At 35.2% G+C, this 27,544-nt stretch overlaps 2 protein-coding genes across 2 annotated transcripts in view; one reads left to right on the top strand and one right to left on the bottom strand.

Moving 5' to 3' along the window:
• CRLF3 (cytokine receptor like factor 3) overlaps positions 1-2,991 on the top strand; it is a 34,340-nt gene extending 31,349 nt beyond the window's left edge. Inside the window, exons 7-8 of the mRNA XM_024127744.2 lie at positions 1,459-1,571; positions 2,472-2,991. Of these exons, the coding sequence (XP_023983512.1) occupies positions 1,459-1,571; positions 2,472-2,728 (370 nt within the window). The 3' untranslated portion in view covers positions 2,729-2,991. The remainder of the gene's footprint in view (positions 1-1,458; positions 1,572-2,471) is intronic.
• Positions 2,992-9,525: 6,534 nt separating this feature from the next.
• SUZ12 (SUZ12 polycomb repressive complex 2 subunit) overlaps positions 9,526-27,544 on the bottom strand; it is a 38,939-nt gene continuing 20,920 nt past the window's right edge. The window contains exons 7-16 of the mRNA XM_007105906.4: positions 27,214-27,445; positions 25,985-26,078; positions 21,706-21,811; positions 18,122-18,299; positions 16,572-16,663; positions 16,205-16,348; positions 15,326-15,483; positions 14,745-14,943; positions 14,177-14,256; positions 9,526-12,272 (exon numbers count right to left, since the gene is read on the bottom strand). Of these exons, the coding sequence (XP_007105968.1) occupies positions 11,927-12,272; positions 14,177-14,256; positions 14,745-14,943; positions 15,326-15,483; positions 16,205-16,348; positions 16,572-16,663; positions 18,122-18,299; positions 21,706-21,811; positions 25,985-26,078; positions 27,214-27,445 (1,629 nt within the window). The 3' untranslated portion in view covers positions 9,526-11,926. The remainder of the gene's footprint in view (positions 12,273-14,176; positions 14,257-14,744; positions 14,944-15,325; positions 15,484-16,204; positions 16,349-16,571; positions 16,664-18,121; positions 18,300-21,705; positions 21,812-25,984; positions 26,079-27,213; positions 27,446-27,544) is intronic.

The following is a 27,544-nucleotide window of genomic DNA, read 5'->3' as shown; positions in this document are numbered from 1 at the left end:
CTCCACTCGTGTGATTCCTTTCTGAAGGAAAAGTCAGGAGTTGGGCTGTTCTTGCCTGGCACCAAACTGTGGTAGCTTGGAAGAGGGGTTGACGTGGGGCAAGTGAAATTGCTGTTCTTGTCCATTTCAATGCTGCTGTTTTCGGCTTTGTGCTCCTTTGGGACTTTTTTTTTTTTTTTTTTTTTTTTGCGGTACGCGGGCCTCTCACTGCTGTGGCCTCTCCCGTTGCGGAGCACAGGCTCCGGACGCGCAGGCTCAGCGGCCATGGCTCACGGGCCCAGCCGCTCCGCGGCATGTGGGATCCTCCCGGACCGGGGCACGAACCCGTGTCCCCTGCATCAGCAGACGGACTCTCAACCACTGCGCCACCAGGGAAGCCCTCCTTTGGGACTTTTTAACTGGATTCTGGAAATCTCATAAAGGTATTTTGGTCTGTATATCGTTTTGAAAGTGGTGTTTCTGTGGTAGAATGAGTCCTAGGACATACAATTCTGCTGTATTTGCCGACATCGTTCTCCTCCTCCCCGTACTTCTTTATGCTGGTGGTTTAGAAGTGAAATGACTTAAGAAACCCACCCACATGTTTATTATGAACCTGTATGTTTGCCACTTTACAAAGAAAAACATTTTGAGGCCACGTTGAGTATAAATAATCTCTTCTTCCCTTGATAAAGCTACATTCTGCTCCTTGCTAATTTTTCTTTTCCTGTCCTTGCAGAGTCTGGCTTTCTGGAATGCAGGGAAAGATGACCCTGGTAATAGGGATGTAGATTGACCTTGATATCTAAGTTTCCCGTTTCTAGAGTACATGATGATGTATTATTTGAGACTAAAACACAAAAGGAAATGCTTAAACTTTCTATGTATGAAGTTCTGTAACCAAAATATGTCCATAACTATATTGTCCTCTTTTTAAAAAGATAATGTCTGTTTTTAAATTCTTGATAAATAGTAATCTAATCATTGCATAGACTCTCATATTGAAGGTTTAGGTGATGGCAGTAATGGTCACATTCATTATAATGGCAAATATGACACATTTTGTACACATCTAGAGCCAGAATATAGAATAGGAATGTGCTGTCATAGTTATAAATAGTTAACGTAGACTCTGCAGTCAGAATGCCTGAGTTCATGTCCTAGTTCCACCACTCAGCTAGGTGATCAGCATCAGTTTATTTAACCTTATTTTTTCTTTTGTGCCTCAGTTTCCTCATGTATAAACTGGGTATGATACTAATAGCACCTACATCATGGGTTGTTATGTGAATTGAATGAGATGATTTATAGATAGATAAATAGACACAAAGTTTTTAGAACAGTGCCTGGAATTTAGGAAGTCCTGCCTGAATCATTGTTAGCTATTCTTAAGAGTAATTGTGATGAGATGGCTATTTTTAAGCATTAGATATCACGTTAAGAAAAAAAGATTAAATGACCTTTCTACCTCATTGACAGAGTTGAAACTGTGGGACAGCCAGACAGAAGAGACAGTATAGGAGTGTGTGCAGAAAAACAGAACGGATATGACTCCCTGCAGCGGGATCAAGCAGTTTGCATTAGTACAAATGGTAAGAGGGAAATTACTGCCGTTCTCTTTGAAATCTATGATTCACTGTAATAAGATTTGAATCAGTTTCAATATCACACATTTATAGCAGAAGATGAAAAAGTTTAGGTCTTAATGGCTTATCTATGTGGCTGCTATGTACCAGGCATTATTCTATACCCTTTAAAAATAATACATTATTTAATCCTTTTAACAGCTTTTTGAAGTGAGGAGGTATTATATCCATTTTGTAGTTGATAAAAACAGCCACAGAAAGGTGAAGTAGCTGGCTTAAACTCACATAACTTGGAGGTGATTGAGCTGGGATTTTCACCAGGCGGTTTACCCCTGGATTCGGTATGCCTGGGTGATCTGAATTCAACATAGATTAGACAACATAAATTCGGCATAGATTAGGGAAATGGGGAGAGAGTTTACATCTGTAGTGTTCTTTGGTCCCTTACTTTGCAGTAATCACACTTTAAAAAATCACTACCAAAAGGAAAAAAAAAAAAAATCACTACCAAGATGTATTACTATTTTACTGTGTGGGTCAAACAGTAGGTAGCACAAGATTCTTGTTTATTCCATGTGAAACAATCTCGTTGTTCCACAGGATGTAATTTTATAAAGGAGTCAAGTTTCTTTTGATGCCATCCATATGGGAAACTCATGGTCTGTATTTCAAGAGTGGAACCCTGGACCAGAACTGTAAAATGTTATTAAAGCTTTAACTTCTTCTTCTGCCTTGGGGATGGGGGTTAATTAACATATTTAACTGCATTATCGTTGACCAGTTGGCATTCCAAAATGTTTTCTTTATCTGAATTAGGAAATTAGCTGTATTACCAATAATCTAGAATCTTGTTTCCGTTCTTAGTTATTGCTCACATATGAATGACTCTTTACCTTAACATTTTAGGTGCAGTTTTTGTAAATGGAAAAGAAATGACTAATCAGTTGCCCGCAGTTACTTCTGGGTCCACTGTCACATTTGACATTGAAGCTGTGACTCTAGGATCCAGCAATAATAACGAAGGCGGAAACATCAAGCTTCGAGTAACTATTAGCTCAAATAACAGGGAAGTGGTGTTTGATTGGTTGCTCGATCAGTCCTGTGGTTCTCTTTACTTTGGATGCTCGTTTTTCTATCCTGGGTGGAAAGTGCTGGTATTCTAGATTTTCAGATGATTGGCTTTGGGTTTGCAGGGGTTTCACATAGCTTTCCTCAGCCCAGTTCAGTTGTCATTGGTTTAAAAATGGTTAGATTCATCTCTCAGTTAAGTCATTGGAAACAAATTATTTACTGGATTTATTTTCCAATATTTTAGCAATAAGAGGCGTGAATATTGTGGACAAAACAGTAATGCAGTCCATTTTATTTTTAGCATAGTGTTAATTGGAATATCACATCACAATAAAAATCAAATTGGCTTTTAAAAGTATGAGGTGATATAGACAGCCCTATGTACCTTTCCACTGTACTTCTTTTTAAAGTTGGCTGTAAGAACACAAAAATGTAATGTAACATTTTTTTTTTTATTAAATCTTTATCTTTTAAAGATCCAAGGCCATGCAAGACTTTAGAATGAAAAGGCAAGAATAGACCAGGTAGAATGTGCCACCATGTACGCTGTAATATACACTCTCTTGTGTGTTCTCCACAGGAGTGTTGAATATGCTCTTCATATTCAGGGATTTGTAAGCAGTATTGAATTTTATCTCATGTTCAGTAATCTTTAAGTCCCCAAAGCATGGTAATTTTTGCATTTTTAAAAATTACTGAGCAAATGTCTACAACAGGCAAGGTGTTTTCTTTTGTTCTTTCCTTGCAGTTCAGTTCACGATAGGCTAGAGGGTTTTTACAGGGTAAAACTACTTATGGAAGTAGTACGCACAGCAGTGTTAGCCATGTCCCATGTTTGAAATATGCACAGGTGCATATCCAGCCTCAGTGACGTGCATGTTGTTCTTCCTAGGGTCTGAGCTGCAGTCCAGTTTCATGTCAGTTTCATAAATGGTCTTTTAGTGGACCAAACAAATGTAGGGTAAATACTTGACCTATTTTTTGGAAAACTTAAATTTGTTTAAAATATTTATTTGAAGGATTTAGGATGTAAAAATGATTATCTTGCTATATAACAGCTTAAGATCTTTTTTCTTTAATGTGAATTTTTTTTTCATTTTTAACAGAAAAGTGGAAAAGCAAGTTTGATATTTTTGTGAGATAATTTATTTGGGGATTCCAGTTCCCTATTAGACAATCATGACCTTTTCCCCTTGCCTTTTTATATTATAAGTAAGCTGTTTTTCACTTGCTTAGTGACTGTTAAGAAGATGTGCTAGAATGTAGATGCCTCGTCCAACTGTCTGAAACAAAATAAAAAACTGAAAGGTATATGTGTGTATTTTTTTCTTTCATGAGATTTAATTAATTCAGATTTAATTTTTTAAGTAGAGGGAGAAAAGTCATCTTCACTTTTAAGTGGGAGGATCCATATATATATATAAAATGAATAAGTTATATATACATATATAACATATATATTGGCAAGACTGTACTCCCTCCAAAGGGTCTAGGGGAGAATCCTTGTCTCTGGAAGCTTCTGGTGGCCGCATGCATTCCTTGACTTGTTGCTGCATAACTCCAGTCTCTGTCTTCCCATGGCCTTTGGGCTTTGTTTGTAGCTGGGCCACGCAGCTTGTGGGATCTTAGTTCCCCGACCAGGGATTGAACCTTTGGCTGTGGCAGTCCTAACTAACCCCTGGACCACCGGGGAATTCCCTCCTTTGGTCTCTTAAAAGAACATTTCTCTTGGATTTAGGACCCAGTCAGATAATCCAGGATGATCTCATCTCAAGGTTCTCAATTTATATCTTCACAGACCCTTTTTCCAAATAAAATCACTGTCACAGCTTCTGGTGTGGACATGTCTTTTTGTGGGCCACCACCATTCAACCCTGACGATGGTGTTCGGCTGGAGTGGAGTGGTGGTTGGCTGTAAGTTTCTGTTTTGCTAGGCTGCCCCTTTCCTGGTCCTTTGGCTACAGAGAGCAGGCTTTTGTTGGGGCTTTTTTGTCTGTGTCTGTTGGTATTTCCACGTTGCTGGCTTCTTCAGCCCCAAGTCTGAGATACATAAGACAAGAGAACCCTAGGAACGCACAGTACTGAGTTCCTTGAGTTTTGAGGTCCCTTGGCCATCTGCCAGAATCTTCTTATGTTTGTTTTATATTTTTTTTCCAGGGTTTTGAGTTGTACTTAGCAGGAGGAATAGGGAAATTATGCTATTCCGTCTTCTCAGAAGCATAAATTCTGAAGCTATATAATAGATTTTAATATCAAAACAAAAATAGAAGTAGAGATGTAAGGTAAATACATCTCTTATGAGCGGTTTTCCTGCAGAGGGAGCAGCGTAAGCATCTAGCTCCTGTGTTAAATATGAAGGATTTAGTTCAAGAAGTGAGATTTATTCAATTATTGAGAACAAACTATTGGGACAACTGTGATTGACGGTCACACACTCATTTAGGTATCTCCTAAACTGGTTCAGAACTTTCCATACGTATGTAAATCAACCAGTGCCAGAATGGATAGCTTTCTCAGCTCAAATCCACTGCTGCATTACTTGTTTCCTGTGTCCCATGTCTTCCTCCTTCTTGGATTGTTCCTTTATTTTAGTGGAGCCCTTCCTCCATTTCCTGAGAAAGGGTGCCCAAGAGGTAAATATTTTGAGAGGTAGAGGTCTGAAAATCTCTTTATCCTACATTTGACTGTGACTCATTAAGAATTCTAGGTTGGAGATCATTTCCCCCTCAGAATTTGAATGCATTGCTCTTTTGTCACCTAGGATACAACCAAAAGTTGACGCCGTTCTGGTGCTCGTTCGTTTGTAGGTTGTATGTTTTTTCTCGTTGGAAGACTGTGGTATTTTCTCTTTATTCTGTCTTCCTAGGTTGGTATAACACTCAGCTACATAGCTCATTTAACTGTTGACCCTATGGGTAGATGAATTTCTGACACCTGCTTTAAACCCACTAGATTATAAATTCCTTGAGCTTTTGTATCTTCTGTAGCAATTATTCCCAGTGCTGCTTGCACATTAGAATTTCCTGGAGAGCTTTTAAAAATAGCAAAAATTCTGATTTAATTGGTACTAGTGGCGCTCACTTTTTTTTTTTTAAAAGAAATGAAATTATTCTATCATGAAGGCAGATTTGGGAATAACTGCTCCAAAGTAACCAAAAGTCCAGTCTCCGTAGTAATTTTTTTTGTAAATCTAAATTTTCTTTGAAAGCCAATCCTTTATTCTGAAATTATCCTTCTTGCTCTTTTTGTACTGTGTCTGTCCTATATAACATGAAAGTGACAGTAGATGTCAGGTTTGCTTGTTTTGTTCATAAATCTTATCTGACAAAAAGTCAAAAAATTTTTGAATGTATATTACTGGTCTATGAAATCCAAAAGTCTGGAATCTACTTACTACCCTTCATTTCCTGATATATGGGCATCTGATAAATATTTTTGAACTAAGACCAGTGCTTTTCTTTTTAAAAAACAAAAACCATATTCAGCAAAATAAAACTAATCTCTCACAAAAGCCTATCTCTCATGGAATTTCATGCTGATTAAATGAAAAGTGACCTTTCTGTGTCACGTCTGTTCATTAGTCTTACATAAGGCAATGTTAGAAAACTTGCAGTTTTGTAGAGAATTAGACTTTGTTAATGTAATCTCAGGAGACTTCTCCATGTTCTTAAAACAGCTTGTGGAAGAGAGAGCAAGCATATGGTTTTTCTTTAGAGGTGAGAGCCGAGGATTGAAGTTGGCAAAACCATGTGGCCGTAGGGAAGGAAACAGTTATGCTAACCAAGAGCAGGTTACTGTGCTAGATCCCTTGTTGAAGGGGGCATTTTAATCCCATTTTACAGTTGAAGAAACAAACTCAGTGTTGTTAAGTAACTATGAGTTTTGAAGCTGCAAAGGCACCAAAGTTGGCATTCAAATCCAAGGCTATCGACTGTCAGTTCTTCTACCATGATACCCTCTGTCCACACTACCCGATGTCTCAGGGCACCAATTGGAGATTAGAAACTTGGAAATATGGCTTACGAAAACATGAGTGAATGTCTCCCTCTCTGGAATTTAAGATTCATGAGGACAGGAACAATGTCTGGCTTATTCATCTTTGTATCCTCATGCTTAGCTTAAGGCAAAGGCCATAGTAGGCACCCAGGAATTATTTAATGAATAAGTAAGGCTCCTTAAGGCTAATTACCTACATGGCAACCTTGGTCCTTTCCCTACAGGGCTACACAGAAGAACCAGCCCCCCAAATGAGAAATAGGGATAGACAGAATCCATTCAGAAGAAAATCTTAGTTGAATTAGTGAAGAAGCTAAGATTTGTTGGACCCCTGTTAACGTTCTAGGTACTTGTATTAGGTGATTCATAAATTTGTCTCAAAATATAAAAAGGTTTTATTCTGATATCTGTATTACTTCACCCCTTCTCTGGAGTAATGAGCAATAAATCTAGCAAAGAGGTATATGATTGTTTAGGGACAGGAGGAGAAAGAAGTGACGACTGTAGTTTTGATCCATGGGGACTGGGAGAATCCTTGAAACAGGATCTGAGTCTTATTCAACTTCTCATTCCCAGTGCTTGGGACAAGTGCTGGCACACATTCACAGATGACTGACAGAACGGCTGCTAGTGGTAGCATGCTACAAGAGCAGGTGGAAGCTATTTGGGTTCTGAAAAAGGATGGGGTAGCATGGACAGAAATATGATTCCAGGAGATGGTGCACCTGCAGGTAGCCCCTGGTTGAAGCTTTGCCATGTGGATAGGATGGCAGAGATGGGAAAAGAGAACAGATGAAATCTAGTAGTCCAGGAGATATCCACCCTGTTCTCTAGAGCCAACTTTATAACGTAATTCATCCATGTGACACTTAAGTAGCAATCTTGTTTGCCTAAGAATGTACTTGAGTGAATTTTTACCTCTGTAAAAAAATCAACCTTACACTTGTACAACTAGTACATAGGAATAGAATATGCTCCAGAAACTGGATCGTAGACTATGTACGGAGAACACCAGAATGTATGGTGTGTACCATGCTGTACTCTGGTATCTCACCTGGTTGGAGGGGAGACTGCATACATGAGAGATAAGACTGAAAACAGTGAATTCAGATCAGGGAGGAAGAATATGATTTTTACGCTGTCAACAACTGGGAACCATCAATGATCCGTTTTAATATGGTACTTGGTATAGTTAATAAAACCTCATTTATTTCTCCTTTTCTAAGATCAGCATACTATTTAGATAATAAACAAAATATAAATTGAATGTTTAGAAACTATTTTTTGACAGTGAACTTCCCGTTTTACTTAATGCAAATTTACTATGTTCCAATTCTGTGCTAACCACTTATCCATTATACCTGGTTCCCAGTGAGAAATCATCCCTCTTCTTGTACTCCCTTGTCTATTTTTTTAGATTTTTAAAATATAAGAACTACAGAAAATAGGCAGTACATTTAGATTTCAGAAATGGCACAGTGAAAAGCCACCTTCCTATCTGTCCTTTCGTCCAGCCATCTTCTCTGAAAGCAGTTGCTTTTGTGTATCCTTTTAGTCATATTCTATAACCCAAGCAAATATGGGCATATATTAATTTTTCAAACTTTTAAAAAATGGAACTTATATCTTGGCATTTGTTCCACATTGGTTCAAAACAAACCTTCCTGATCCCCTTTTTATGGCTGTATGTTCCACTTATATGGATTATAACTTACTTAACCAGTCTCCTACTGATGACTTGTGTCTAATCTGCTCTTTTCAACAGTGGTCACAATTTGTCAGTTTACATGTGTTCCAGTTTATCTGTAGGATTAAATTCCTGAAGATGAAATTGTTGGGGCAAAGGTTAAATGCATTGTGATCTTAATGGGAATTACCAAATTGCTCTCTCCAGAGGTTGTACTAACTTGTTTTCCCACCAGAAATGTCCTGAGTACCCACTTCCCCATTTTTTACCAACAGTATTATTAGCAAGCTAAATCCAGCTGTGTTCTTGATCTCATTCCTTCCTTTTTCTCATAACTTGCATCTTTGGTCTTCTCTGTGTCCTCAGTATACATGCTCAACCTTCCCATCCACTCTCCCCGGTCTCTTCCTTTGCCTGTTTCCCTCTTCCTATGGCCCCGTTTTTCACATCTTCATGATGAACTTCTCCAACTCATTTTCCATTTACTAAAAGCTCATTAAACCTGTTCTCTATCACTAAACTCCCTTGAAGGTGATATCATACTCATTTTCTGTTACAGCACGACTGTTTCCTTTTTGAAACTCTCCTCCCTTGGCCTTGTCACTGCGTATTAGTTCATTATTTTCATTCCTTCACACCGAAACAGACACCACTCAGTGATTACTTCTTGGGCACTTACTTCATGACGGGCAGTGTTCTAGTAGTTGGCTATTTCACATGGAGGACTACAACAGCATCCTAGTGATTCTCCCTCTGTAGAGCTTCTCCCCTCCCAAATTCTTGTAACCATGGCTCGCCTGTAACACAAACGGGTTTGTGTCATGTCTGTGCAGTAAATCTCCAAATACTTCCTACTGCCTGAAATCCAGTCGCTTAGCATGGCATGTAAAGCCTTCAGTTCATGTGGCAAATGTCTGAACACCAACTAAGACCATGAGGCAGTACTAAGGCCAGTGCGACTGACTTAGCAGTCTAATGAAAAGGAAACAGGTGCTTAAAAGAAACACACACAGTGAGCTTTGGAGGCAGAGGGGTGCTCAGCTCAAAGAATACAAAGCAACATGTATACAGGCAAGCTATCACTTGTAAATAAAGCAAGCACAGTGGAATTGTCAACACTTCTGTAAAGTTTCCCTCACCTCTTCTAAGTTAATTTCAACAAACTATTGACCTCACAGAATGTAGTATACAATTTTATTATATATTGTTTTACGTTATCATTTGTATCCCACTCTTAATCTATGGGCTTTTTGAAGGCCAAGATAAATTCTTTTTCATTTAAAAGAAAATGAAAAAAACCAAAGATGGATTAACATTAGGTTAACTAATATTAACATTACTCTGGACTATAAATTTTAAAATATTTTTAATGTAATACCATAAATAACATACTAGTTGCAACTGGTGTTACTAGAACTGAAAGCAGGATTTCACATTAATTTTTCTCTTAATTTCTTATTAACTCTGACTGATGGGTGTAATTTTTTTGGATTCTTACTATCCTAGCCGAGCCCCAATTTTTGTGCATGTATTGACAATGCATAATAATAAAAAACAAAAACAAAACAGAATACAGCTTTTATATTATTGAACTTTATGTACAAAATCATTTGATTTCAAATAAACATTTAATGTAAAAACACGTTCTTTTAAACTGATTTTTTTTTTTTTACATCTACTGTACCATTCAAATGCTTTATCATCTTACATGATTTCTTCAAAATCTCTTAACAAGGGTACATATAGAAAAGAATTTTTTTTATAAATAGAAACAAAGGGATTTTTTCAGCTTTTATTATAAGATGACATAAAAAGTTTACTCAACAGAAGTAATTTCATTACTATTTGGGGGAGGGAATCACCAACTTTTTGTGCAAACAATGCTAGCCTTCTTTTAAGCATTTAAGAGCATAACTGCTTAAGAAATGACATAAGCAATAATTCTACACCTACATCTCCCCTAAAATAATCTATTTTTTTTTCTTTTTACATATGTGCACAGCTTTATTAGCAAATTAAAGCCCGAGAAAAATGCTCGAAATCCACTATCCAGAGGCATAATCAGAGTTTACTGTAACTCAGCATTTGGAGAGCTTACCAATCAAGGAGTCTGTAATGAAAGCTGCAGTTTCCCTCTTTCCTATTTTTTTTTTAACACAAAAATCAATGACTAAGAACTTAATACTGGATGACAAATCACATCCACACTATTAGTTAAATAGCCTCACAGTTAAACACATCTCAAAGACCAATCAAATCAGTATTTACATTTTATAAATTTCTGAAGACACCATTAGAAAGCTTATATATCCCTTCATTAAACAAAATAGGGAACTGCATCTGATGGTGGTGGAATGAAATAAAAAAATTAAAAATACCTGTATTTACAGCAGCATTGATCCTTTATAAATAAAGAATATGAAAATGCATTTATCTTTAAGGATAATAAAAAATTGAGGTGATGTTACTCAACCACAGTGCTTGGAGTTGGACCAAAAACTCTATTGGTGCTTGTTAATGTGCCAGTAGTGAAACCACTTTCTGTTGGAGAAAATCCAACTGCAAATATGTGCATAAGACACATATAACACAGGGCAAAATTGCTCAAAACGATTCAAGTCAGCTTATCTGTATTGGATATTCTAATCGTGAAATACATTACGAAGACATCCTTGTGAAGAAAAAAAGAAGTTATATCATTTTCTGGTTCATTTTTATAGAACATTTCCTCCCTCAAAAGTGGCATCTTAAAAATCTCGAACTCATTCTTCCCTTGGTTTACAATCCTAATGAAGAGATATGGACAGCTGAATTTTCCATGTGATTACCTAATTGGGAAAGAAAAACAAGAAACAAAAAAAACCAGCAAAATGTTCAAGTTTAAAAAAATATACTGGGTGAGCAATGCACCAAAATTATCCACATAAAAACAAATGGATGGTCAGTAACCTTATAAGCCAACATGACATTTCACCATCGACAATGTGAAAAATTAACATGCTCTCAAACAGGCGTAAGATGAAGAAGTGCTATTTTTAAATTGTAAAATGAACTTACATCATGTAAAATCTTATGTCGTAATTTTTCATTCCAAATTGATAAATGATTTCAAAATCAAGGATCATTACTATTTGACTGCAAATAGTAATGCAACATAATTTCACAAAAATCTTCAATTTCTAAAAAAGGGAATCACATTCCAATTTTCCCTCCCCAAGAAAATGTCTCACAATTACAAAGTAGAAAAACAGCCAGTCACAACTGCAAAAAAAATTATAATTTAAATATATGAAATAATTTCTCGATTATCAAGTCAATATATTTCATAAGACAATTGTTGAAGTTAAAAATACTTTCTTTGAAGTATTGCTTTTCATGCTCAAACTTGAGAATGTTTTAATGACATCAATAAAACTGATATACATGTAATGCTGCATAATGAAGTGAAATAGAACCCTGATAAAAATATCCTTGTTGAAATCATTTACTTCATCTGACAATGCCTGTTTGGAACTTATGATTAAAAACAAAAACAAGACTCTTCCTAGAGGCTGAATTCCCTAGAATGAAATTTCAGTGTTTGTCCATAACATGGGGTTAGGCCTTTTCAGAGTTTTTGTTTTTTGCTCTGTTTTGAAACCCCTGAGACACCATCTGTTTCCAAAGCTTTCTCTTTTGAGTTAATTTCACTAAAGCCATTTGCTGTCCCATTTTGTTCTTCAGTGATTTCTTCATTTGCAGGGGAAGCAGATTCTCCTTTTTCTAATTTTTGTTGCATTTCACGGAGCTTGGTAACAGCTTTATCTATTGACATTATGCTAATAAGGTTAAAGTCATGCATGCTGACTAGGTGAAGCATGAAGTTTCGACATAAATTCTTCTTAATTATTTTCTGTCCATAGTTTTCTACAAACAGCATACAGGCATGATTCATTTGATTGTCAGCAATAAACCTATTTAATAAAAACAACACAAAACATCAATAGCAATACAAAGCATTTCTGTCAAATGCCACAGTGATAACCATTATAGAACATTAAGAGTATATCTAAATCCAGTTAAGTGATGACTTAACAAGTAGTTAAACTATAGTGAATCTGAGATTCAATCACCTGAATGAGCTTACAGTTTTAGAATTTAAACAAATTTAATTTTAACCAGAGCTTAAACAGATGTCATTTCTGTTTTTCCTAACGAAATTAGGAACTTAGCAGTTAAAAGTATAAAACATTTTCTCTTGCCAGCACCACTTTCATTAACTATATAATACTATTCTCTCAGTTTCCTATTTCAGAAGCAGTGTTTCCGCTACATTTTCAGTTCATGGTAAACCTCTGAAAAGATGAAGATGTCACAACAAATGTGGTACAGTGTGATTGTTTTGGTGGAAAGCAATGAATAAAATTTGAGAGAAGCAAATTAAACCAAATAGGAGAAGGCTGCTCAGTTACCCACTGAAACTGAGACTCTAACAGAGCCTGTAAAAGCCTGCCTGCAGATCTGATAAAATCCAAATAGTTTACCAAATACCTGCCAGTCTGTAATGCCAGTGTACCATGAACCCAGTAGTTGTTATGCTAACAGATTTGGATCAGGAATTAAAACAGAACTCAGTTAAGTAATCTGACTAAAATTCTATCTTGAAACTGGCATATCAGGACAAAAGGAAAAACAGATTTCAGGCAAGCCTCCATATACATACTTTACTCGTAACTGAGTTTTAGTGACTAGACCAGGGATCAGGCAAACATTTTCTGTAAAAGGCTAGATAGTAAATACTTTAGGCTTTGCAAGCCATATATGATCTCTGTTGTCTTCCTCTTTTTAATTTTTTACAACCCACTAAAAATGTGAAGACTACTCTTAGCTCAAGGCAGTTTACAAAAAAAAAGGCTATAGGCCATGCACCCAGACATCTGGACTAGAAGTTATGTACCAGCTCCTCTTTACTCCCCAAGAGTAAGGAAACAAAAGTGCCCCCCTCCCACTTATTTCATTTAACTATAAATGAAAAAACCTTACATGCTTGTGCTATACAAGAAAGTCTTATATGAGGATCTAATACTAATGAAGGTAGAGAAGAAAAATATATGTACTGACAGGTAAATAGTTCACATAGGGAAGGAAGCAGATCTGCAGGAAAAACAATGCTTCAGCCACAAAGGAACGAGAAATAAGGATTATTCTACCTTGAGCTTTAGGAAATGGTAATAAGAAATCAGAAAAGCTGCTTATATTTTATTCTGAATAATTAAGCAATTTTTAAAACTTGTGGCAGTAAGTGTGATAAATAGTTTCCAGGAATTCCAGGTGTGTAGCACATGGCATATTATTTATGTATCCCCTAGCAATAAAAGGAATAAAAATTGATTATTAAAAAAAAAAAGGACACATTAAATAAAAACCTGCTGTTAGGGCTTCCCTGGTGGTGCAGTGGTTGAGAGCGCGCCTGCCGATGCAGGGGACACGGGTTCGTGCCCCAGTCCGGGAAGATCCCACATGCTGCAGAGCGGCTGGGCCCGTGAGCCATGGCCGCTGAGCCTGCGCATCCGGAGCCTGTGCTCCACAATGGGAGAGGCCAAAACAGTGAGAGGCCCGCATACTGCAAAAACACCCCCAAAAAGCAAAAACAAACAAACAAAAAAAACAAAAACAAAACCTGCTGTTAGATGGAGCTAGCACCTTCCTTAAACATTCTTTGAGGATAACCATTTTTCTTTATAATACTTGAATTAGGATATTTAGGACAAATTATATCTAAACAGAATTTTAAGTAAGATTCTAACAGATTTATAGAATGTGAAGCAACAAAAAGAATGTAAAGGAAGTGGAATATTTGAATTTAGAAATACCCTACCCATGCTTCATGACATGGAGATTCCAGAGTTTCATCACTTCTTTCTCTCCTTCATTAACATCAGAAAATTCCTCAATTTGCTTTAAAAAGAAAAAAGAGAAAAAGAAAAAATATCTATTAGATACAGAATAAGTATAATTGGCATTTCTAAGAAAAAATTGTGAGAATGTCAAAAACAGAATTTTTTGCAACTAAAAATACAACTTATTTATATAGCAAAGTGGCAATGTTTCTTAAAATCATCTATTTAGGTAGTAACTTTAAAAGGGAAATTCTAAGTTATGACAATAGTTACCTTTAAATAAAATGAAAAAACACAATACAGAATCACAAGAAGAAAATCTGTATTTCCTTTAGTTGGTTACTGTTAAAATGACAGAATTATAAAAATTGTAGATTCCTGAATTCCTTAATTTAGGAAAAGCTCCTTTACACTAAATCAAAATGTAATTCACATTAAACAATTATTAGTTTTCAAACAAAAATCATTTAATCATAAAATTCTAAAGTCACTGTCAACGACAATGATGATGATAACAGCAACAACAACAGCAATAATAATAATTACAGTAATGGTTTTTTCTCTTAGCCATTCAGGATCTTTTTCATCTTCACTATCTACTTCCATTTCTTGTGGACGGAGAGGTAAACAAGTATCACTATGGAAATACAGGCGATTGTGTCCACTACTGTATGTTCGTTGCTGTTCCACTTCTCCATCTTCGGATTCAAGAAATTCAGACATGCTTGCTTTTGTTCGTTTTGGCCTAATGAAAAGAAATGTTGATGTAATGTTAAGTAATACAGAGAAGGCTCACACCCCCCCAATAAAGTACATTACATTCCTACAGGTTTCTACCTAGGTATGCACATACAAACTTCCACTGGGAGACACCTGAATCCCCTTATAACCACTAGAGCAGTAGCAACATTAACAACACAGGAAAAAGCTGTAAGGAGGAAGTGAGAAAACCTCTGTAGAAACAGGAGCCAAGGGAGGGTTATACAGCAGTATACCACCCCAGAGACTTAGCTAATACTGAAATAAGGATTCCCACCTAAATGTAGCTTTGTCTGGCTTCCCTTTATTTCTCCAACAACATCAATAGAAGTCAGAATAAATTTTTGTTGTATGACTTTTTTACCTACCTGCACACAAGAATGTGTGTGATAGGTGTTCTCTTTACTGGTCCATTGCGACTAAAAGCAAATCCAGGTTGGCGATGAATATCCTGAGGATTTCCTGCATAGGAGCCATCATAACACTCGTTGATAGAAACATCTATCCTAGCACCTTTTGGATGATACTGTAACAAAAATGGCAAGGTGTTTAGGAAAAGAAAATATTAATTATACTAACTTAAATACCTATCCTTCCAACTTAAATAACTAAAAAGTACTTGTGGGTTCTTAATGTTTCAAAAACTAGGGCTTCCCTGGTGGCGCAGTGGTTGGGAGTCCGCCTGCCGATGCAGGGGACACGGGTTCGTGCCCCGCTCCGGGAAGATCCCACATGCCGCGGAGCGGCTAGGCCCGTGAGCCATGGCTGCTGAGCCTGCGCGTCCGGAGTCTGTGCTCCGCAACGGGAGAGGCCACAACAGTGAGAGGCCCGCGTACTGCAAACAAAACAAAACAAAACAAAAAAACAAAACAAAAACAAAAACACTAAAATACGCTAGGCATACCAGCATGGTGAACAGGAAGTCAGAAGACCTGGAGTCAAAAAGATCTGTGTTAAAATCCTGGCTGTGCCATTTATTGGCTTGGTAACTTCGTACAAATGATTTCTTGACTGAGCAAGGATAAGGAAATTACCACTTAATTCAGAGCTGGTGTGAGGATTATGTGAGTCATTATAGGTGTACTGTGCAAATATACATAAACTCTGAATCATTCACTGTTGATTCATGCATAAGCAATCCATCAGTGTAGAGATTTGGGTATTTTGCACAAAGTACAATTTCTGAAAGTCAAATTGTATTATAATGTATGATATATTATGAGTAAGAAAAGATCAAAGTCACTCACCACATAGTTGAAGATAAACCTGCTATGGCAGAGTTTAAGATGTTTAAGCAAGCTGTAGAGTTTGCGGCAGTTCAGAGTGCACCAAGGGCAATGCAGGTCATCTCTTGCTTCAGTTTGCTGTCTTGTATTGTTGTTATAAAGGAACTTTAAAAATAACAGAAAACAAAAAGAAGAACAGCAAATCTCCACTTACATATCTCAAGATATTTTGTTTCAATATTACCTTTAAAAATAGTTAAAACAATTTAAAAGGAAAATCAAGTCAGAGACATTCTTTTTATTTAAATATGCCAAAATATTTCAGATATAACATGCAAAACAAAGGCATCTCGTGATTACTTTAAAAAGAAGGGTCAGCTATGTTTACCTGATAAAATATTCTTAATTTTTGTCGGTTTTCATTTGAAGTATCTTTTTCTTTTCTTGTTTGCAGATCTGTAGTCAACGATTCTTTAACAGCTGAAAACATATATTTTTATATTTAATGAAAATAGTTGCTTCTTAAAAGTGAAGTAATACATCTTGTGAAAATAATTAAACAACAAAGGTTTCACAAAATTCTTCTTGTGGTATTTAATACAATGTTTGTTCTCACCCTAAACTGATGTTCAGGGGAACAATCCCCTTAATCAGCAACCCTAATCAGATAGTAAGGTCTTTATTGGCAGGAGCCTTTTTTTTTTTCCTTTAAAAACCACCTATAATGTCCTAAAACATTCTAAAAATAACCCCAAGTAATTATATGTAGTCACTGTAATGCTTTCAGCACTTTGAGGTCAGAGTATGGTTTTGATTGGACTTTGTATTCCCAGTGCACAGCAGTGAGCAGATATCCACTAAATGTTGGTTTAACAGAAATTAAATTAAAGTGATTGCACTAATATCATTCCAAATCCAAAAGATAATCATTTGTTAATAATTCTGGTGTATTACTTTACTGACTTAAAAATAAAAATTTTTATTTCCCCTGACATAAGTAATCATTTCATATGTACAATTTTGTATAAAACTCTTCTTCTCAGTTTCTTTGAAACTCTTTTTATCTACTTGGCCACAGAATTCTTTGAGAAGTGCCCAGACCACAATTTACTTGGGAAATCTTTCCTCTGACATGGGTCATTTCTTTTATCTCTTGAATCTGACTCTTACAGTGACCTGCACACAATTAATGGACATGAATGGTATACGTCAAAGACAGCTGTCTTAAGCCTGCTGCGTTCTTAAACAGTCTTAGATAAAAACATACGGATGCTCTCAGGTCAAGGACAGTGTTCTTATCAGGCAGATAAACAAAATGAAAGAATACTGCAACCTGGGCCTTAACTCAGCAGAGCTAACTGCTACAATTTGTAAATGTTTTTCCTCTTAAAAATTTACTGCAAAATTTAACCTGGTAAAATTCAGGTTATGATGATCCTTTTCCAGCCCTAAAATTGTACAAACACTCTGAAATAATGAAGTCAGTTCCATAACATAAACAAATTTTTATATGAATTTTTAAAAGCATACAGTTCCAAAGCCCTTTAAAGCTGCAATTCCAACATCTAAAAAGCTCTGAAAAACAATCATTTTCTCATGAGTTTGAGACAAATTTATTTAATGGAAAAACCCTAAACTGACATAAGACTATCTATAAACCTCATTTGGAGGTGTTATATAGTATACGGCATATATCCTATATACTATACCACACTTATAAAATTAAAAAAAACAAAAAAACCCCAAAATTCCCACATACATCTGGCACAAAGGTTTTAAATAAAGGACTAATAATAGGAGAACCCTAATTTACTCAAAATATGCCTAATAAGTCAAATAATATTTCCCAAAGATTACTGGAGCAAAACACAAACTAACTAATCTAAAGCCTAAGTCCTAACTCTGCAAAGCATTATTTTGACAGCAAAGGTTTCGTACCAATAGTTTGAGTAGGTTTAACTGAACCAGGCTTGTTTTCTTGATGGAGACTCTCTGAATTTCTAGTGGCAAGAGGTTTGGCGATAGGAGCTGTAGATTTATCATTGGTCTCTCCTGTCCAGCGAAGAGTGAACTGCAACGTAGGTCCCTGAGAAAATGTTTCAAATGGAGGCAGTCTCTTAAAAAGAAAAAACATGAAAACAGTGAAGATTCCAAATAATGAACTGAAAGAAATTGTAGGAGTAAAAAGAAAATATTTATTATGACATGTTAATGTGAACTTGACTTAACAGATTTTTCCTTAAAAACCCCAAATGCCTACATGGATGGCCAGGCAAATAAAGTAAATGTATAGTGCAGTAGAGCCTGTAGTACTGGAGGGCTCAGATTGTCTACAAGAGGCGACTACTTATTGGCAATTGCTGAATTATTGCCCCATACGAACAATGGCCCAACACAGCCAGATTTTCAGATCTTTTTCCAAGTTTCCAAGAGAAATATTCCAATTTTTATTTGTTGGTAATTAAAAAATTAAAACAAAAAACAAAAAACTATGATACCCAAAGCCTGCTGGTCTGCAACCTCTCTTAGATGACCAATTACATTTTTTGTGTAAACTGAATGATTATTAAAACAATTAGTAATTTTCCGTGACTTCTCTCAGCTTCACTGACGACTGCCCTTACTTCTCTTCTTTGGATTTTAGGACACTAAACTATTTTGGCTTTCCTCCTCCACCTCTAGTCACTTATAAAACCACTCTTCTCTTGGCCTCCTTAATTCCTAGCTAACATTTAGCCATATGCCCGAGTCTCTCACCCATCCTCAAGGATTTACCCATTAGACAGATGATCCCAAATTGGTTCTCCATTCTTTATACTTGAGCTCTAGACACTGCCACTTGGATATCAAGGTCACCCTGAACTAAAATATGTTTTTAGATGCGAATGTATTATCTTTTCTTTCCTTCTCAGGTACAATTATTTTTGTTCCCAGCATTATCAGACTACTAGTGACCCTAAGCTAAAAATTTCAGAATTACATTTGACCCCTATTCTTGCTTCTGCTTTTCTTACATAATCATCAAGTATAGATCCTTACTATCTTATTAGTACAGTATCTTAGCTGCTCTCCCAGCTTCTAGTTTTTACTTCCCGATCCATATCCAGTAGACCAAATAATCTTCTCAAAGACTGCTTTCATGCTATTCCCTTTTACAGAAACCTTCAATGGGCTCCTATTTATTTTTACTGCCACACAAGTCTAATCTCCCTCTACATCTTTATTACAAATAATCCTCTTAAAACTATAATTTTAGACTGGAATGAAGTGAAAGTGTAATCATATAAACCAATTTTGACACAGTGAGTCCATATCTAGGAATTTATCTTATAAAAATATTTGCAATGCAAAAAGATACATGTATGGGTTGGCCAAAAAGTTCGTTCAGGGTTTTCCATTACGATCTTACGGAAAAACCTGAACGAACTTTTTGGTCAACCCAATATAAGTATACTCACTACAACATTTTTGAAATGTAAAAAAAATTAAAATAAATTATCCATTGAAGTGACATTGGTTTAGTAAATTATGGGACATTTATTTAAAAGAATAACACAGAGCTGTTAAAAAGAAGCAAATCTATATGACCTGACTTAAAAGGATACCCATTTTATATTGCCTCAATTTCTTGGGAAAACCCAACAACTCATATAATAATCCTTATTTTCCCATGGATAAACGTAACAAACTTTAAAAAAGAAATTTAAAACAGAAAGATAATACCTGCAGAAAATTCAAGCGCTGTAGATACGTATAAAGAAATAAAAATTATTTAAAATCCCATCACCTAGAGGTAACCACTATTATGATTAATTTTATAAAAGGTGGATGTATTATTATATAAAAATTAAATATCATGGAAATCTTGTCCAAGTATTGTTCTTTCAATGGCTATCTTTTTAGAGTTACGGTGTTTCCAGTTTTTCACTAGTTAAAATTTTCAGGCAAGACTTGTTATCTACATCTTTTCAGTTAAACAGTTACTACCTTGTGACAAAACTGTAGAATGAAAATTAACCGTTATATAAAACTGTTAATAATTATATACACAATTAAAATTTTTATTCATATCGCCAGTCTGCCCTCCAATAGGTTATAGCAACTTATTCTTACATTAAAGCATTATTTGAGAGCATGTGTCCTCACGTCTCCAACTAGAAACTGTCAACCCTTTTTAACTGTTGTCAAACTAGTAGTCAAAAGTAGTATCTCTGATTTTGTTTGCATATCTTTGAATACTAGTAAGGTTGAATATCTTTTAAAAAGCTTACTGGTCATCTATATTTGTTGCTTTAAGAACTGTCAGACTGTTCTTTACCCATGTTTTCTAATTCGATTGCTTATGTTTTTATTAACTGCATATTCATATTAGCCTTTTGTATGTTACAAATATTAGCCCGAGTCCATCATTTGCTTTTAACTTTAGATTTGTGCAGTATATGATTCACTTTAATTAGTCATTTTTATTTTATGCTTTCTAGCTTTTGTAGCATACCTAGAAGGGCTTTCCTCATAGCAAGATTACATTAATATTCAGCTATATTTTTTTCTGAAGTTATATAGTGTTAATTTTCGCATTTATATTTATGAGCCTTCTGGAATTTATTAGGTCTAAGTTTATTTCCAGATGGCTAGAGACAAATTCTGTCACATGGATAATGAACAGTTTATCTTTCCCACACAGATCTAACATCAATTTTATCATAGATTAAATTCAAAATATACAGGACTATTTCAAGACTACGCTTCAGTGATGTGCTTACCTATTGCTAAAATTTTACCATAAATTTAAGTTCTTTTAACTTTATACTATGTTCTGTTATCTGGTAAGTAAAGGTTCTCAGAAAACTTTTCCATAATTTTCCTTAGTATTATTACATATTGTTCTAGGTTAACTTGAGACTAATTTTTTAAGGCTTAAAAAAAAAGGATTTTGCTTGTGCTGGTACACTGATCTAATATATTTAGAAATAAATGACATTAGTATTCTGCTAAGTCTGCCTATCCAAGAAATGTATGTATGCCTATTTATTTTTTTAAGTCTCTTAGAAGAGTTATTTTAAGCCTGCTTCATCTAAGATTTGAAGATTTCTTGATAAATTAGTCATATGTTACCTGCTGTTACTATGAATGGAATTGAAAATATCAGTTAACATTTATTGAGCACTTATTTTATGCCAGGCACGGTGCTAAGCATCTTTAATTATTTCATTTAATTCATCAATTCTATGCCTCGTTTCCCAAATGAGAAAACAGAGACACACAGGGGATTAAGTAATTTGCCAGATGCCACATAGCTAGGAGTGGAGATTTGAAGCTGGCAATCTGGTTCCAAGGATGATGCCTTCCATTAAATACTCTGACTAGATAATTTTGACTCGTGTTTTTCAAAGTATAAAAAAAAGGACTCTTCCTTCCAACATGAATTCCTTCCAATGTGAATTTGCATTTGGGGAAGAAAACATCAATCAAAAATGGGAGTTCATAACTATAACGTGCTCAGTCTTCTAAGTAGTCCATACCTTCCCATCAAGAATAGTCTCCCATGTTGCTCTTTTCTTGCTTATTGGACATTCTTCCATTTCCTGCATGGCTACTTCATATTCCCCATCTAAAAGCTGTAAGCGCCTGTTAGACAAACACATACACTTTAAAGTAACCTGAGTATTATTGTAAGTACACAAATTCTACATCTTTAGATTTATACTAAAAAGCATTTATTAAATTTATAAACTAGCTTACATACCCAACAAGACTTAAAAATATACCTACACTCCATTCCTGACAAAAGAAATTTTACTGATTTGTACTAATAATTATTACTAGAGAATTATTTCATTACTGTAGCTACTCAGATATAACTTTAAACATTTAAAGTATAATATGCCTAAGGTCTTAAAACTTGCTAAGTTTTAAACGTTAAGTATAAAGCATGTGCGCAGGCTTTATACTTTTAAAAACAAGGTAACAACGGTGTTATAATACTTGCCTTAGGGAACCGCTAAGAATTATGTCTCTGTTATCTTTAACTACTGTAAGTACTTGAACTAGAACTCTTGACTTTTATACTTGACCAGTAAACTAATTAACCGTAAGATCCTGGGGGGCACCTGGCACATATAGGTGCTCAATAAACATTTCATAGGTGAATGAATAAATGGAATACTGGTTGAATCAAAGAATCGATTAAATTCTACCCATACTCACAGTATAGTTTTAATGTGTGTGTACATATCTGTGTGTGTATACATAGTTTATGTTATTTTTTCCATACAATTAAACACTACTAACCTAAATACCATTCTTCAACCATACTCAATAATTAATTGTATATCAAGAATCTGGCATCTCTTCATCAGTCTTAGAGAAATTCTGTTAGGTGGTATTAGCTGACATTTATTGAGTGCTTACTATGTGCCAGGCACTATTTTAAAGACTTTACAGAGTTCATTTAATCTTCCCAACACCTCTATGAAGTAGATGCTATTACTCCATTGTTCAGAAGAAACTGAGGCATAGAGAGGGTTAAATAACTTGCCTTAAGATGACACAGTAAGTAGCCAGAGCTAGCAACAGAATCTAGGTAATCTGTCTCCAAAGTCTGACTCTTAACACTGAATGATTTTGAGCCTTAAGAATTCTTGTCTTTAGGCTGTGCTACTGAATTTATTCAATAATATATCAACAAGGCTGTTCAACTTAATATTTTTAGAAGCTAATTTTATTTACTAATTTGAATAGGTAATACATTAGTATACTTCTAAAATGGAAAGGACTTTTCCTCCTGCATGTTTACATGGCTACGTAATACTCTATTTTATGGCTGAACATGTGATAGCTACAATCCAATGTACTCTCCTACCTGTAGTGTATGAAGAGGCCCTTTTCCCCCACAGCCTCATCAACAGTGCTTTATCAAGTTTTTTGATATCTGTCAAACTGGTAAGTGAAAAAATGACATCTCAGTGTACTTTTATCTTCAGATGTTTTTACCTTTTAGTTGTTTAAAAACCATATATATTTTCTTTTCTTGTAAACATTTTCACGATATCCCTTCCTCATTCTTCTACTGGCCTGTGGTGTTTTTCTTTTTACTTAGTATAATCTTTTTATATTAAAGGAATGAGGCATCTATCTATACATTATGAGTTGAAATTAATCTTCTCCTGACTTGTCATCTTTATTTTGACTTGGCTTATGATGGTGTTTTTGTTTTCAGAAGAAGTTTTTTTATTTCACTCCATATTTCATACTCTTTCAATATGGCTTTTGAATTTTGGTCATTCTTTAAGGAGACTTTAGCTTCTCAAGAGATTATAAAAAGAATTTTTAAAACATCTAACTCCTCAGATCTTGGTTGGCAAATACTTCTCCTCTACTGAAAGGAACTACGACCCTTTGAAGAAACAGCCAATTCCAGAGCAGAGGTAGGAAAAGGAGAATGTAAAGCCTGGAATATCTAGAAGAATATTCCAGAAAACAAGGAAATAAATAAATAAAAACAAGTCAAAGGGACTTAGGATTGGGACAATTTGAGCATTAATATAGCAACATCAATAGATTAAAACAGACTGAATAAAAGTGGAATTCGTTAATCCATACTGATTAAAAAAAAAAAGGTTGAGAAAAGGAACGTTCTTCTTCACAGAAAAATGCCAACAAACCAAACACGGAAGAACTGATAGAAAGTTACCATGTGGCCACCGCCATAGAATAACTTATTCAAGTAAGAATCATCAATGGATGCTAAACTATTGCGTTAAAAAAAAAACTGTTGGGAGAAAAAGGACATTTATCCAGTTTCATGTATTAATTATTACAGAGGTTGCATATTAATTAATTAAAGTGAAAAGGGACCATTACAATGGAGAAATATGGTAAACACCACTTTAGCCAAGCGATCAAACCTAATATCAGCTGTGTTTGTGACGTGCACAAAAAACACATCACCAATTAGTGTTCCTGCCCAAAATGTTTAACCTGCCCAAAATGTTTAACCTGAATCTAAACATAAAGAAACAATCACAAAAGCCCAAATTGAAAGACATTCTTTAAAACTACAGGCCTGTATTTAAAGTGTTGTTACAAAAGGCAAAAAAAAAGGCTGGAAAACTGTTCCAAATTGAAGGAGACTGAAAAGATATGGCAACTGACAGATCGCAATCCTTGACTGGGATGAGTAGGGAACAGAAAAGGACATTATTGAGGAAACTGGGGAGAGAGTACTGTATCTTTTGTATCATGTTAAATTTCCTGACTATGATAGGCGTACTGTGGTTATGGGGGGAAATGTCCTTGCTCTTAGGAGATACAAGCTGAATGAAGTGTTTATGAATAAGGAATGAAATCCAGCGTCATGATCTAACCCTCAAATGGTTTGTCACAAAAATATACTCACAAAAAAAGCAAATGTGGTAAAATGTTAACAACTGATGAATCTAGGTGAAGGGTACATGGGTATTACTACCTGTATTGTTCTTTCGACTTTTTTATAGGTTTGGAAATTTTCAAAAGAAGTTTGGGGAAAATTCTCCCATGATTTCCTCTTGGTACTTTTTAAAAAAGCAGTTTTTTTGTTTTAACGTACAAGGAATATGTTAATATAAGGTAGAAAGAATTCTTAAAAGAATATAATGTACCCCTCCCCTCAGGCTGCCTAAAATATACAGAACATTTACCAACACTGATGAAGCCCAGTGTCCAACAACAGCCTAATTGCTTCTCCCAGAGACACAACCCCTATCTCCTAGCATATATGTTTCTGTTGTTCTCCATTTAAATTTTTGATCCACATTCAAATTTCTGACGTTAAAAAAAACACTATATTGGTTTCTGCCGGTAACATTAAGCTACATTAAGTGATATATTCTAAGACAATATGGTAGCAAAATCCATGGCATTATTCCTAATCACCTTTGCTTTCCCATTAAAAGCCCTATAACCTTTCTTTACCCTAGTGGCTAATAAGTGGATTACATTAAAGCAACAATTTACTTTTTAAAGAGCAGGAGAAACACACTAATTGCTTTTCTTGGCTCTTTCTCCTATACCTGAAGGTGAACTGTGTGAACTACCAGTGAGCAGCCTAGGACAAGAAATCATGACGTATTATAGGCTTCATCCTTCAACCCTATCAAAAAAGAATACTGTATTTGCTTCCCAGAGGTTCTTTTACTGGCACTAAGATGCTTCATTCCCAATTGAAAACTGCAGAGATGATTATAAATCCAAGTGTTCCTTGCTACCCTGTGCCAAATGCACACAGAGCCACACAATGATGATTACACACACTTTTCTTCCTTAACTCTAGTAAATACATAATCTCAAGATTTGCATGGGGCCCACTTTATTCAGGTCTCTGCTCAAATATGACCTTTTCTCAGAGGCCTTCTCTACAAAACCACCATTTATTCTCTTTATTTTTCTTAACAGCATTCCCACTAAGTGCCATTAGTTGATACAATTTTGGGGGGTGGTGTCTATTTCCTCCACTAGAAGTTAAGCTCCATGAGGGCAGGGGTTTTGTTGCCTTCTCCCTGCCTAAAACAGTGTCTGACAAAGAGGAGACACTCAGAAAATACTGGCTGAATAAACAATCTTAACTGAGCCGTTCAGATAGCTCCTCATCTGTGTTTATTGCTTTCTATGTGATAAAGAGAAAAGTTCAGTATTTGCAAATTTGTTTTTTCATCCATAAGAATAAAGAGAAACAAAGGCAAAGAAACAGTATCATCACTATATTCTGCTTCAAAATAAAAACATTTCTAAAACATGGGAGCCTTGCTTGTCCATCAACATTACCTGTTTTTATCAAATACTGTCATTTGTGCAACAAATGTTTTTTCCCCATCTTCACGATTTCGTTTTCTTCTAGTTGGAAGTTCTTCATTGACATCTGAATTTGACAAACATTTCTCATGAATCAAATATTCAAGCAAAAACATATTTATGATATATAGTCCCTTCACATAACATACTACATTTATCCCAAATGAGGTACAAATAAACTTAAGTTGCAATATAATAATATCCAAACACTCTTCAACTTTATGTCGCAACCTTATGTGTATGTCCTTACTTTTTGATATTCGTTGACATTATTAACTCCACATTTTTGCAAATGTTATTTTCTGTTCAGAATGATCTTTATTGCTACGAGGCAAGGAGAAAAAAACCCTCCTCATTCATGGTTACTTTCCAGGAACTTCAAAGGATACTTCAAGACTCAAAGATTATTTCTTCCAAGGTGCTTCTCCCCTGAACTTCACAAATACCTCTATTATACCACATATCATTTAGCTGCAATTATATTTTATGTTTATCTCCATACTCTAGGTTATGAGCCTTTGGAAGATGGGACTGGAGTTTTTAATCATCTTTGTGTCCCCAGCACCTATATGTTGTTTGAATGATTACCTCAAAGGTGGATTCAGAACTGTTGGGAGGATACAAGGATAGATGTATGGTAAGTATAATAAAATGTTAACTGTAGACTCTAAGTGGTTGGTAGATAGGTGTTCACTACCAAATTCTTTTGTCTGTTCTGTATGTATGAAATTTTTCACAATAAAATGTTGAGGGGGGAATGAATTCATTGTTTGCTGAGAGACTAATTTAAATACCAGTCTTTTCCATCCAGTGTTCAACATATATATATATATATATATATATATGTATTTTTTTTGCTGCATGAAATGTTTCATCATACAACAATGAGAATTTTACAGATTAAATACCTAGTACAACACAATAGCCGAAAGTCTAAGAGCAAGGCCAATCTACCATAAAATTAATTATCTCATTAGACTATAAGAGATTTGCAAATAAATAAAGGCCATGCTATTAGAACACATGCATTTATTTCTAGTTCTGCACCATTTTTTCCTCTAAATAATTATGAAAATAACTAAAAAAAGAAATATACTGTATACAATTATGAATACTATGAAGATGTATTAGTTCAATCATTTTCACTGATCACCTTAATCTCCAACAACAAAATCTAGTAAAATTATTAAAATAAAAATTACCAATATTTTCATTGGTTTCTCCATTAATCATTCCATTAAACTCTCTTCTTCCTGGACGAGTCACTCTAAATAGCAATGAGTAAGACTTCACCATATGGCTGTTACTAGGTTCAAATTCATTACTGGAAACTGCAAGGGACGGGAAATTTCCAGGTTTTGTTTGATTGAGGTCAGGATTCAAAGGCACCTGCTTTTTACCTGTAGGAACTTGCCTTATTGGACAACTTACATCCTGCAAAGGCAAAGATTATTATATTTATTTATGCATATGCAATTGTAAGAATTACAATAAAACCTCTAATCACAGCTATAGGAAATATGGTATAGGCCG

Source organism: Physeter macrocephalus, chromosome 14 (assembly GCF_002837175.3).
Source record: "Physeter macrocephalus isolate SW-GA chromosome 14, ASM283717v5, whole genome shotgun sequence".
NCBI classification, from domain to species: domain Eukaryota; kingdom Metazoa; phylum Chordata; class Mammalia; order Artiodactyla; family Physeteridae; genus Physeter; species Physeter macrocephalus.
The sequence above is the reverse complement of the archived record's forward strand: the minus strand, read 5'-3'. Positions and strand labels throughout refer to the sequence as shown.